The sequence below is a fragment of the Erinaceus europaeus genome, chromosome 22, assembly GCF_950295315.1.
Source record: "Erinaceus europaeus chromosome 22, mEriEur2.1, whole genome shotgun sequence".
NCBI classification, from domain to species: Eukaryota; Metazoa; Chordata; class Mammalia; order Eulipotyphla; family Erinaceidae; genus Erinaceus; species Erinaceus europaeus.
Window position 1 is genome coordinate 352,193 of NC_080183.1, and position 10,576 is coordinate 362,768.

The 10,576-nt window shown below is 63.1% G+C and overlaps 2 protein-coding genes across 10 annotated transcripts in view; both read right to left on the reverse strand.

Annotated features, from left to right (window-relative positions):
* Positions 1-452, reverse strand: part of ATXN3 (ataxin 3) — a 29,044-nt gene extending 28,592 nt beyond the window's left edge. For 3 of the 8 annotated variants that reach the window (XM_060180949.1, XM_060180943.1, XM_060180950.1), the window contains exon 1: positions 330-443. In XM_060180949.1, the coding sequence (XP_060036932.1) occupies positions 330-353 (24 nt within the window). In that variant the 5' untranslated portion in view covers positions 354-443. Of the gene's footprint in view, positions 1-329 lie in introns of all 8 variants that reach the window. The other 5 variants (XM_060180948.1, XM_060180947.1, XM_060180945.1 and 2 more) reach the window with 3 other exon arrangements.
* Positions 453-4,515: 4,063 nt separating this feature from the next.
* The window catches only part of RIN3 (Ras and Rab interactor 3), a 70,230-nt gene continuing 64,169 nt past the window's right edge, over positions 4,516-10,576 (reverse strand). For both annotated transcript variants that reach the window (XM_060180921.1, XM_060180920.1), the window contains 2 exons: positions 6,237-6,400; positions 4,516-5,229 (listed from right to left, as the gene is read on the reverse strand). In XM_060180921.1, coding sequence (XP_060036904.1) covers positions 4,924-5,229; positions 6,237-6,400 — 470 coding nt within the window. In that variant the 3' untranslated portion in view covers positions 4,516-4,923. The remainder of the gene's footprint in view (positions 5,230-6,236; positions 6,401-10,576) is intronic.

Genomic DNA, 10,576 nt, shown 5'->3' on the forward strand with positions numbered 1-10,576 from the left:
TGCCGCCCGCGGAGCCTCCCCGTCCCCGTCCCCGTCCCCGTCCCCGTCCCCGTCCCCGTCCCCGGCCCCGGCCCTGGCCCGGAACCCTCGACTCCCCGCGGCCGCGGGAGGCGCCCCCACGCCGAGGCTGCAGCCGGAACCACGTCCAGGCCGGGCGGCCCGGCTTCCCGTCGCCCCCCGAGTGCCCGGCGCCGCGAGAAAGGGCCGCCAGCCCGGGGTGCGGGGCCGGGGCGGGCGGGGCCGCGCACAAGCCGACAGCCGCGCCGCAGGCCGAGGTCCCCCCGCACCCCAGCCCGACCCCGCACCCCGAGGCCCGCGCCCGCACTCACTTTCTCGTGGAAGATGGACTCCATGTTTATTTGTCCGGAGCCAACGGCCCCGCGCCTCCAGCCCCGCCCACGTGACGCAGGCCGGCCAATCCGCCGCAGCACGCGGGTCACGTGGGCCGGCCAATCCGCCGCAGCACGTGGGTCACGTGGGCCGGCCAATCCGCCGCAGCACGCGGGTCACGTGGGCCGGCCAATCCGCCGCAGCACGCGGGTCACGTGGGCCGGCCAATCCGCCGCAGCACGCGGGTCACGTGGGCGGGAGCTACGCGCGCGCGCGCGCGCGCACGTGACCCGGCGGCGCGTCCCCTGGCAGCGCGTCCCCGCGGCTCCGCAGCGCCCCCTGCCGCCTGGAGGCCCCTCGCCGCCGCTGCGCATGCGCCGCCCGCCCGCCCGCCCGCCGGGCTCCTGATGGCCACGCGCCGGGAGCAGGGCGGGAGGCGGGAGAAGCGGCGTGTCCGCAGACGCCGCTCCTGCTGAGGCCGAGGGCCCGGGTTCAAGCCCAGCGCCGCCGGCAGCCAGAGCTCGGCGGCTCTGGGGAAATAATAGTAACAACAACAACAACAATGGGGCGAGCAAAATATAATAACAACAATAGGGCAAGGGTAGTAATAATAATAACAGTAGGGCGAGGGAAATAATAATGACAACAACAACAATAGGGCGAGGGAAATAACAACAATAGGGCGAGGAGGCAGCACGGGTTCCGCAGACCCGCAGCCAGAGCTCCGCATGCCTCTGGGGAAATAATAATAACAATAGGGCGAGGGAAATAATAATAACAGGGCGAGGGAAATAATAACAGGGCGAGGGAAATAATAACAACAACAATAGGGCGAGGGAAATAATAATAACAACAGGGCGAGGGAAGTAATAATAACAACAGGCCGAGGGAAATAATAATAACAACAACAGGGCGAGGAGGCAGCGCGGATCTGCAGCAGGAGGGAGGGACACACGCAGGGCGGGGCCTGCGACTGTTCATCCGGGTTCCCTGCGGGAGCAACATGGCGGCCACCGCCCCTGAGACTGCAGCTGCACATAGTGGAGGCTCCTGCGCCCTCCGGTGGCGGGAATGAAAACTGCCTTTACTGCTCATTGTAATGGGCGGCTCTGGCGCCCTCCGGTGGTGAAACTGAAAACTGCAGCCATTATTCCTTGTGATAGTTGTCTTTGTCGCCCTCCTGTGGCGAAAATGAAAACTGCTTTTACTGCTCATTGTAATGGGCGGCTCTGGCGCCCTCCAGTGGCGAAAATGAAAACCGCAGCCATTATTCCTTGTGATAGTTATCGTTGGCGCCCTCCGGTGGCGAAAATGAAAACTGCCTTTACTGCTCATTGTAATGGGCGACTCTGGCACCCTCCGGTGGTGAAACTGAAAACTGCAGCCATTATTCCTTGTGATGGTTGTCTTTGGCGCCCTCCTGTGGCGAGAATGAAAACTGTTTTTACTGCTCATTGTACTGGGCGACTCTGGCACCCTCCGGTGACGAGAATGAAAACTTCAGCCATTATTCCTTGTGATAGTTATCTTTGGCGCCCTCCTGTGGGGAAAATGAAAACCACAGCCATTATTCCTTGTGATGGTTGTCTTTGGCGCCCTCCTGTGGGGAAAATGAAAACCACAGCCATTATTCCTTGTGATGGTTGTTTTTGGCGCCCTCCGGTGGCGGGAATGAAAACTGCTTTTACTGCTCACTGTAGTGGCTGACTCCGGCGCCCTCCGGTGGCGGGAATGAAAACTGCAGCCATTGTGGCGCATGGTGGCTGCTCTACTGTCCTTGACGGGGAAGATTCAAGCTGCTTCCACGACTCCTTGGTCAGTAGTCACTTGGGTAAGAAAGTCAAGCCGTTTTCAGAGTCCTGCTCCTTTGTCCCCTGCCGGGCCCTGCGGCGCTGTCCCTTGTTGCTGTGCAGCAACAGCCCCTCCTGAGCTCCGAGACCGTCTGAGGCATCTCATGCGCCTTCTCGGCTCTCAGCTCTGCTGTCTGGTTCCAGGAAACGGGCTTGAAAGGGGGTCGCCCAGAAGAGACCCTTGTCCTCCCCCCGCCCAGGAAGTCTGCCGGCACAGACCTCCTTCAGGCCGCCTGGTCCCAGGGCTCCAGTCCAGCCGGGCAGGGGTTCCCGACATCAGGAAGCCCCTCTGGTCCCGGGAGGAAGCATCCTCCTCCTCCCACCGTGAGGCCAGGAAGGCACAGCTGCGGTGGAAGCCCTCACAGGGTTTCCTGGCTTGTGGTGCAGGGGCCTGACTTGGGGTTGGTGGCCCTGCCCTCCACCTGCAGGGGACGTGGGGTGATCTCTCTGCTGGGAGCCAGGAAGCGGCGTGGCTGTCCTGCACCCCCTCTGCCCACTCAATACACTCACCATGACGACTCATTCCAGGCCACTGCTTCCCCTATGGGTCACTCGACACATCTGTACACACACCCAGGACTATCAGAAAGGTCATGAAGGTTTCCTCTTTTTCTATGCAAAAATCCCTCATGACCTTTTAAAATTATTTATTATTGGGTAGAGTTGGAGAAACTTAGAGAGAAAGGGGAGATAGAAACGGAGACAGACAGAGACACCTGCAGTCCTGCTTCACCACCCGTGAAGCTCCCCCTGCAGGTGGGGACTGGGGTCCCTGCACACGGGTGAGTGTGCACTTAGCCAGGTGTGCTACCACTTTCTTTACAATCTATTTAAACACAGAAGTGAAAGCAACACGGGTGAGGTCTAGCTGGCACCAAGCCCAGGTGAGAGTGAGCCCCCTGCCCCCTTTGCCTGGGGTCACCGCCCCCGGGCAGGCAAATGGAGCTGGCATTCCCAGCGGGACTCCTCACTGCTCTGCCTGCTCTGGCATCCACCCCCCAGGGGAGAGGGGCCTGGACGTGACTGGGGAGGGACCGCCGGGGCCCAGGACAGTGCTGCTCTGTCCCTCGCGCTGTGCCCAGAGGCACAGGTGCCGGGAGAGGGCTGAGCCCGCCTCGTCCTGTCCCGACCCCGGAGCTCTCCCAGCCCCTCGCAGGGCACGACACTCAGCAGGCTCGAGATGAGCTGTGCCCTGAGGAGGCAGGAGCCGGGGGAGCCCATAATCTCAGTGCTGAGGTCAGCGCTGGTCTGGGGTGTGATGTGCGGCCACCGCGGGAGCAGGTTGCGGCAGGGAGTTGCCCCTCACACCCCACTCCTCGGGAGCTCACAGAGTCCAGACCTCACACCGTTCCTGGAAGTTGATATCAGTGCAACTCTCCCACCAGCACTCCCAATCAGCCACCAAGATGTCAGACAGAGCCATAGAATATGCATCGGGAGACAGCCCTGATGTCCTCCTGGAGGAGGTGTGCTCGGATGGTGAGTGTCTTGAGGGACTTCCGGGAGCTCCAGGAAATGGGGGAGGCTGCTGTGTGTGGCCTCTGGGAGTCCCAGCTCCACGGGGCCTGAGATCTCTGATCCCACAGCTGCTCCCACCCTGAGTGCACCCTAACTTTTTTCCAGAGAGGGCCATCGCTGTCACCCAAGTCCTCCAGGAGTTCTTCCGGGAATTCTCCACAGAAACCACCCAGGCAAGTCAGTGGGTCCACTGACAAAGACTCCGGAGACCCCAAAGACACCCCCCAGGAGGAAGGCAGTAATTTCTACCACAGAGCAGGTAAGGGTCTTCCTCCAGCACACAGCCCACCAGCACAGGGTGGGGGGAGGGCACACGTATGACCTGGGGTCCCAGCAGGTGGCCCCAAGCCTCCAGGAACAAGATGGATGCACCTGGAGCGGCTCCGGGACCCACGGGGCAGCCAGCAGGCTCCAGCAGCTGCAGCTGGCCACATGTGGCCAGTCTCCCCAGCACTGGTCCCTGCTGTGAGCACCGGGGCTCCTCAGAGGCCTGTCCCCTGCCATTCCCCAGGACCCGAGAGAGGCTCTCAAGACCTTTCCAGCATGGAGCAGAAGTCACACGGGCTGGGTGGGGTTTCTCTCAGAGACAAGATGATGGGGGGGGGGCTATAGGAACACAAAGTCTTGAAAATCAGGGGAGACTTCCTGGAGGAGGCAGAGTCTCAAGGATGAGTAGGTGTTTGACCAGGCTAAGATTCTTTGAGCAGGCAGCAGAGGTAGGAAGGCCAGAGATGGTTCTGGAAGTGATTCAGGGGCGGAAACATGGAGCCGTCCAGGGGCTGGGGAGAGACACCAGGTGGGCTCTCACAAAAGGGGCTTTGTTTTCCACCAAAAGGCTTTTATTCATTTCCCCCACCCAGAGCCCACACCCACCACCAGTCCTGGGTGTGGCTGAGCTTGGCAAGGCAGCTGGCTGGGCAGAGGTGCGAGGGGTGCTGGCTGCACCTCAGGACAGAGGCGCCAGGTAGAAGCTGAGCGGGTCCCAGGTGTCTGGGCTCCACCCTGGAGCCTGGGGAAGCGGCAGGAGTCAGGCCAGGGGTTCTGGGGACAGTCCTGTGAAAACTGAGCTCCCCCAAGCAGAACAAAAGACTGCAGGTTGAGTGGGCAGGGGGGTTGGAGAGACCCGTGTCCAGGCAGGACCCTTCCGTCCAGCCTCGGCCCCCATGTCCGGGCAGGACCCTCCTGTCCAGCCTCGGCCCCACGTCCAGGCAGGACCGGCTGTCGGTCACAGGGCCTGGGGCTCCCGCAGGACGGGGCAGGGCGGGCCGTCATCCAGCGGACCGTAGACAAAGTGGAAGTCGCGGCGGGGCTGGACCTGCAGCAGGTGGGCCTTGAAGCGGTGGGGCAGAGCGTCATCCGCCAGCTGGAAGCGCCGTCCGTCCACCTGCACGAAGAGCCTCTGCTCCTGTGGCCGGGCGGCCGCGAACCTCTCCGCGCACAAGGCACACAGCGTGGCGGCGGGGGTGTCGGGCCTGGTGGCCAGTGTCCGCGCCTGCCGCTCGGGCTCCAGGTAGGACACGCAGATGAAGTCCTGAGAGGGGGTGGGGGGCGGTCAGCGGTGGGGGTCCTCTGGGGGGAGGGGGTGGCAGGACCCATCCCTGCGGGGGTTGAGGCCCTGGACCGGTGCCTCCCCTCCACGCACCTGCGTGGGACTGGCCATGACGATCACTGGTTAGCGCCAACTCCTCTTGCAAATTCGGCCAGCCCCTCCCCCCATAGCACCCATCCCCTCCCCCAGGGCTCCTCTCCCAGCCCTTCCTCCAACCCCTCCCCCAGGGTCCCCCCCAGGGTCCCCCTACACCACTTGCAAGTCAAGGGTGCCCCAACATTCACCCAGGCCCCCCTCTCCCCCAGGCGCCCCAGAACGCCATGTGAGTTAGGGCACAGGGGCGTCCACAGACCCCAGTTCAGCCCTGGGGGGGGAACGGAGCAGCAGAGCTGGAGGCCCATGGAGGGGAGGGTGAGTTTAGGACATGCAGAGGGTGCACTGCGTCCTCCCCCCATCACTAGGGCTTCACCTGTCCAGACCAGCTTCCTTCAGGCCGACAGACACTAACATACACCAGCAGGGGAGCCCGCTGAGTGCAGCTCAAACCCAGTCACAGGCTGGACGGAGCAGGTGTGCTATCCTGCCAGCCCTTCCTCTCCTCAAGGTCCTGTGCGCCCTGCCTTCCATGGCTGTCACGTGGCGAGCTCTCCCGGCCTCTCACTGCTCCCACCATCCTCATCTGGCCAGTTGGATCCCCACACCTGCTCCCACTTCTGTCTTTCTCTTCCTCCATCCTTCCTTCTGCTCCACCCAGAGAGGGGAGTGGCCTCAGCTCCTGCATACAGGGACCCCTGGATTGGGCCTGGGGGTCTGAGCCTCAGGCTCCCAAGTCTGGGAGCTCCCACCATGCTCTCTCCCGGGGCTCTGTCTCTTCCTCCCACCCCACTGGTTCCAACTAGGAGGAAGCAGGAAGCTCCCCACCGTCACTCTGGGCGGCAGGAACATGCGCCCTGCCACCCCAGACCCCCACCCCCCGGCCGGGGTCCCACCTGCACGGAGGAGCGGGAGGCCCGCGCCTTGTTGAGAGTGCGCCTGCGCTCCCAGCGGTGGATGGAGTCCTGCACCTCCACGCTCAGCTGCCGGGTGACCGTGATCTTGTCGTAGTTCTTGATGTGCTCGAGGGCTCCATAGGTGGTGGTCAGGTAGTAGGAGCCTGCGGAGAGTGGGGCTGCTGCCAGGTGCCTCTGGCAAGGGACCAAGCAAGGGGCTGGGCGCAGATGCCCCCAAGAGCCAGGAGCAGGCTGGGTCAGGGTCTCTCAGGAGCAGGCTGGGTGCAAGTACCCTCTGCAGGTCTCTCATGCTCTGCCCCAACCTCACATGTGCATCCCTTGCTCGATTCCGCCTCAGTTTCCCCATCTGCAAGCACCATGGTGTTGGACAGACTGCTGTGCTTGGTAGATGACCCGAGGGTGGGCGGGAGGGGTCGCCCTCTGGGGCAAAGGCCATGCCAGCACAGCTCTGCCAGGCAAGCCGCATTTTCTCTCCCGCCTGCCCCCCAACTCTCTTCCTCATGACTGGGGTCTGCAGTACCCGCCAGCACCACCAGGTGGCAGGCTCAGCTCTGAGCAGAGCGCAAGGTGGGGAAAGCTCTGAGTCCGGAGGGCAAGTGACAGGTAGATGAGCAGACAGACAGACAGATGTCTGGGAGGCAGATGGGCGAGTGGGTGGGCGGCTATGTGCAAGGGTAGAGAATGGATCTGCTGGTGGGTGGACAGATGGACAGGTGACTGAGGGAGCAGACAGGTAGATGGGTGGATAGGCTGGTGGAGGGCAGACCGGCTAGCAGGGTGAACAGATGGGTGGCTGGGTGGGTGAGGAGGGCACCTGATGGATGGGCAGACAGATGGAGTGGGTAGCAGAAAACCACCCTTGAAAGGCTAACTTCTACTGAACTCTAACATCCTCTGGAAGACAGGACATTCCAGCTTCCAGAAGATTTTTAGCTAGAGGAGAAAAAGAAGGTCTAGACTCCAGTGCACCAGTCACAGACACAGAAGGAAGCAGAGGTCAGAGCTGGACATGAGACTGAGCTACAGAAACCAAAGGTTCAGAACCTAAGATACAAGCCCCAAGTCCCAGAGCCACAGGCCCCAAGTCCCAAATACCCACAGGCCCAAAGTCCAAAAGCCCAAAACCCAGAGCGGCAGAGCCCCAGAAACTAGAACGCAGAAACACAGAACCCAGAACACCAGAGGCCAGGGCTTCAGAGATCCAAAACCCAGGGCAACAGAGCACAACAGACCCAAAATCCCAAGACCTAAAACCCCAAAACTCAGACAACAGAGCCCTGAGCCCCAGAATCCCAGAGCCCAGAGCCCCAGAATCCCAGAGCCCAGAGCCCAGAATCCCAGAGCCCAGAGCCCCAGAGCCCCAGAGCCCAGAGTCCCAGAGTCCCAGAGTCCAGAGTCCCAGAGCCCAGAATCCCAGAGTCCCAGAGTCCAGAGCCCAGAATCCCAGAGTCCCAGAGTCCAGAGTCCAGAGTCCAGAGCCCAGAGCCTCAGAATCCCAGAGCCCCAGAATCCCAGAGCCCAGAGTCCCAGAGCCCAGAGTCCCGAGCCCCAGAGCACAGAGCCAGAGCCCAGAATCCCAGAGTCCAGAGCCCCAGAATCCCAGAGCCCAGAGTCGAGAGCCCCAGAATCCCAGAGCCCAGAGTCCCCAGAGTCCAGAGCCCTGAGCCCTAGAGCCCAGAGTCCAGAGTCCCAGAGCCCAGAGTCCCAGAGCTAAGAGCCCCAGAGCCCAGAGTCCAGAGCCCAGAGTCCCCAGAGCCCAGAGTCCCAGAGCCCAGAATCCCAGAGCCCCAGAATCCCAGAGCCCAGAGTCCCCAGAGCCCAGAATCCCAGAGCCCCAGAGCCCAGAATGCCAGAGACCCAGAAGCCCAGAATCCCAGAGCCCCAGAATCCCAGAGCCCAGAGCCCAGAGTCCAGAGTCCCCAGAGCCCAGAGTCCCCAGAGCCCAGAGCCCCAGAATCCCAGAGCACCAGAATCCCAGAGCCCCAGAGCCCAGAATCCCAGAGACCCAGAGCCCAGAATCCCAGAGCCCCAGAATCCCAGAGCCCCAGAGCCCAGAGCCCAGAGTCCCCAAAGCCCAGAGCCCAGAGCCTAGAGCCCCAGAACCCAGAGCGCCAGAGTCCCAGAGTCCAGAGCCCAGAGTCAGAGCCCCAGAGCCCAGAGCCCCAGAGCCCAGAGTCCAGAGCCCAGAGTCCAGAGGCCCAGAGCCCAGAGCCCCAGAGTCCAGAGTCCAGAGCCCAGAGTCCAGAGCCCAGAGCCCTGAGTCCAGAGCCCCAGAGCCCAGAGTCCAGAGCCCTGAGCCCTAGAGCCCAGAGTCCAGAGTCCCAGAGCCCAGAGTCCCAGAGCTAAGAGCCCCAGAGCCCAGAGTCCAGAGCCCAGAGTCCCCAGAGCCCAGAGTCCCAGAGCCCCAGAATCCCAGAGCCCCAGAATCCCAGAGCCCAGAGTCCCCAGAGCCCAGAATCCCAGAGCCCCAGAGCCCAGAATGCCAGAGACCCAGAAGCCCAGAATCCCAGAGCCCCAGAATCCCAGAGCCCAGAGCCCAGAGTCCAGAGTCCCCAGAGCCCAGAGTCCCCAGAGCCCAGAGCCCCAGAATCCCAGAGCCCCAGAATCCCAGAGCCCCAGAGCCCAGAATGCCAGAGACCCAGAGCCCAGAATCCCAGAGCCCAGAGCCCAGATCCCAGAGTCCCAGAGCCCAGAGCCCCAGAGCCCAGAGTGCCCAGAGCCCAGAGCCCCAGAATCCCAGAGCCCCAGAATCCCAGAGCCCAGAGTCCCCAAAGCCCTGAGCCCAGAGCCTAGAGCCCCAGAACCCAGAGCGCCAGAGTCCCAGAGTCCAGAGCCCAGAGTCAGAGCCCCAGAGCCCAGAGCCCCAGAGCCCAGAGCCCCAGAGCCCAGAGTCCAGAGCCCCAGAGTCCAGAGGCCCAGAGCCCAGAGCCCCAGAACCCAGAGTCCAGAGTCCAGAGCCCGGAGCCCAGAGCCCAGAGTCCAGAGGCCCAGAGCCCAGAGCCCCAGAACCCAGAGTCCAGAGCCCAGAGCCCAGAGTCCAGAGCCCAGAGCCCTGAGTCCAGAGCCCCAGAGCCCAGAGCCCCAGAGCCCCAGAGCCCAGAGTCCAGAGTCCCAGAGTCCAAAGCACAGAGTCCAGAGTCCAGAGCCCAGAGTCCCCAGAGCCCCAGAGTCCCCGAGTCCAGAGTCCAAGAGCCCAGAGTCCTGAGTCCAGAGCCCCAGAGCCCAGAGTCCAGAGTCCCAGAGCCGAGAGCCCAGAGTCCCTAGAGCCCCAGAGTCCCAGAGCCCAGAGCCCCAGAGCCCAGAGCCCCAGAGCCCAGAGCCCCAGAGCCCAGAGCCCAGAGCCCTGAGCCCAGAGCCCCAGAATCCCAGAGCACAGAGCACAGAGCACAGAGCCCAGAGCCCAGAGTCCAGAGTCCCCAGAGCCCCAGAGCCCAGAGTCCCCAGAGCCCCAGAATCCCAGAGCCCAGAGTCCCCAGAGCCCAGAGCCCCAGAGCTCAGAGCCCAGAGCCCCAGAATCCCAGAGCCCAGAGCCCCAGAGCCCAGAGTCCCAGAGCCCCAGAGCCCCAGAGCCCAGAGCCCCAGAGCCCACAGCCCAGAGCCCAGAGTCCCAGAGCCCAGAGTCCCAGAGCCCAGAGTCCAGAGCCCCAGAGTCCAGAGCCACAGAGTCCAGAGCCCCAGAGCCCAGAGTCCCGGAGCCCCAGAGTCCAGAGCCAGAGCCCAGAATCCCAGAGTCCAGAGCCCCAGAATCCCAGAGCCCAGAGTCCAGAGCCCAGAGTCCAGAGCCCCAGAATCCCAGAGCCCAGAGTCCCCAGAGTCCAGAATCCCAGAGCCCAGAGCCCCAGAATCCCAGAGCCCAGAATCCCAGAATCCCAGAGTCCAGAGCCCAGAGCCCCAGAATCCCAGAGCCCAGAGTCCAGAGCCCAGAGTCCAGAGCCCCAGAATCCCAGAGCCCAGAGTCCCCAGAGTCCAGAATCCCAGAGCCCAGAGCCCTGAGCCCAGAGCCCCAGAATCCCAGAGCCCAGAGCACAGAGCCCAGAGTCCAGAGTCCCCAGAGCCCAGAGTCCCCAGAGTCCCCAGAGCCCCAGAATCCCAGAGCCCAGAGTCCCCAGAGCCCAGAGCCCCAGAGCTCAGAGCCCAGAGCCCCAGAATCCCAGAGCCCAGAGCCCAGAGTCCCAGAGCCCAGAGTCCCAGAGCCCAGAGTCCCAGAGTCCAGAGCCCCAGAGCCCAGAGCCCAGAGCCCCAGAGCCCCAGAGTCCAGAGCCCCAGAGCCCAGAGTCCAGAGTCCCAGAGCCCAGAATCCCAGAGCCCAGAGTCCCCAG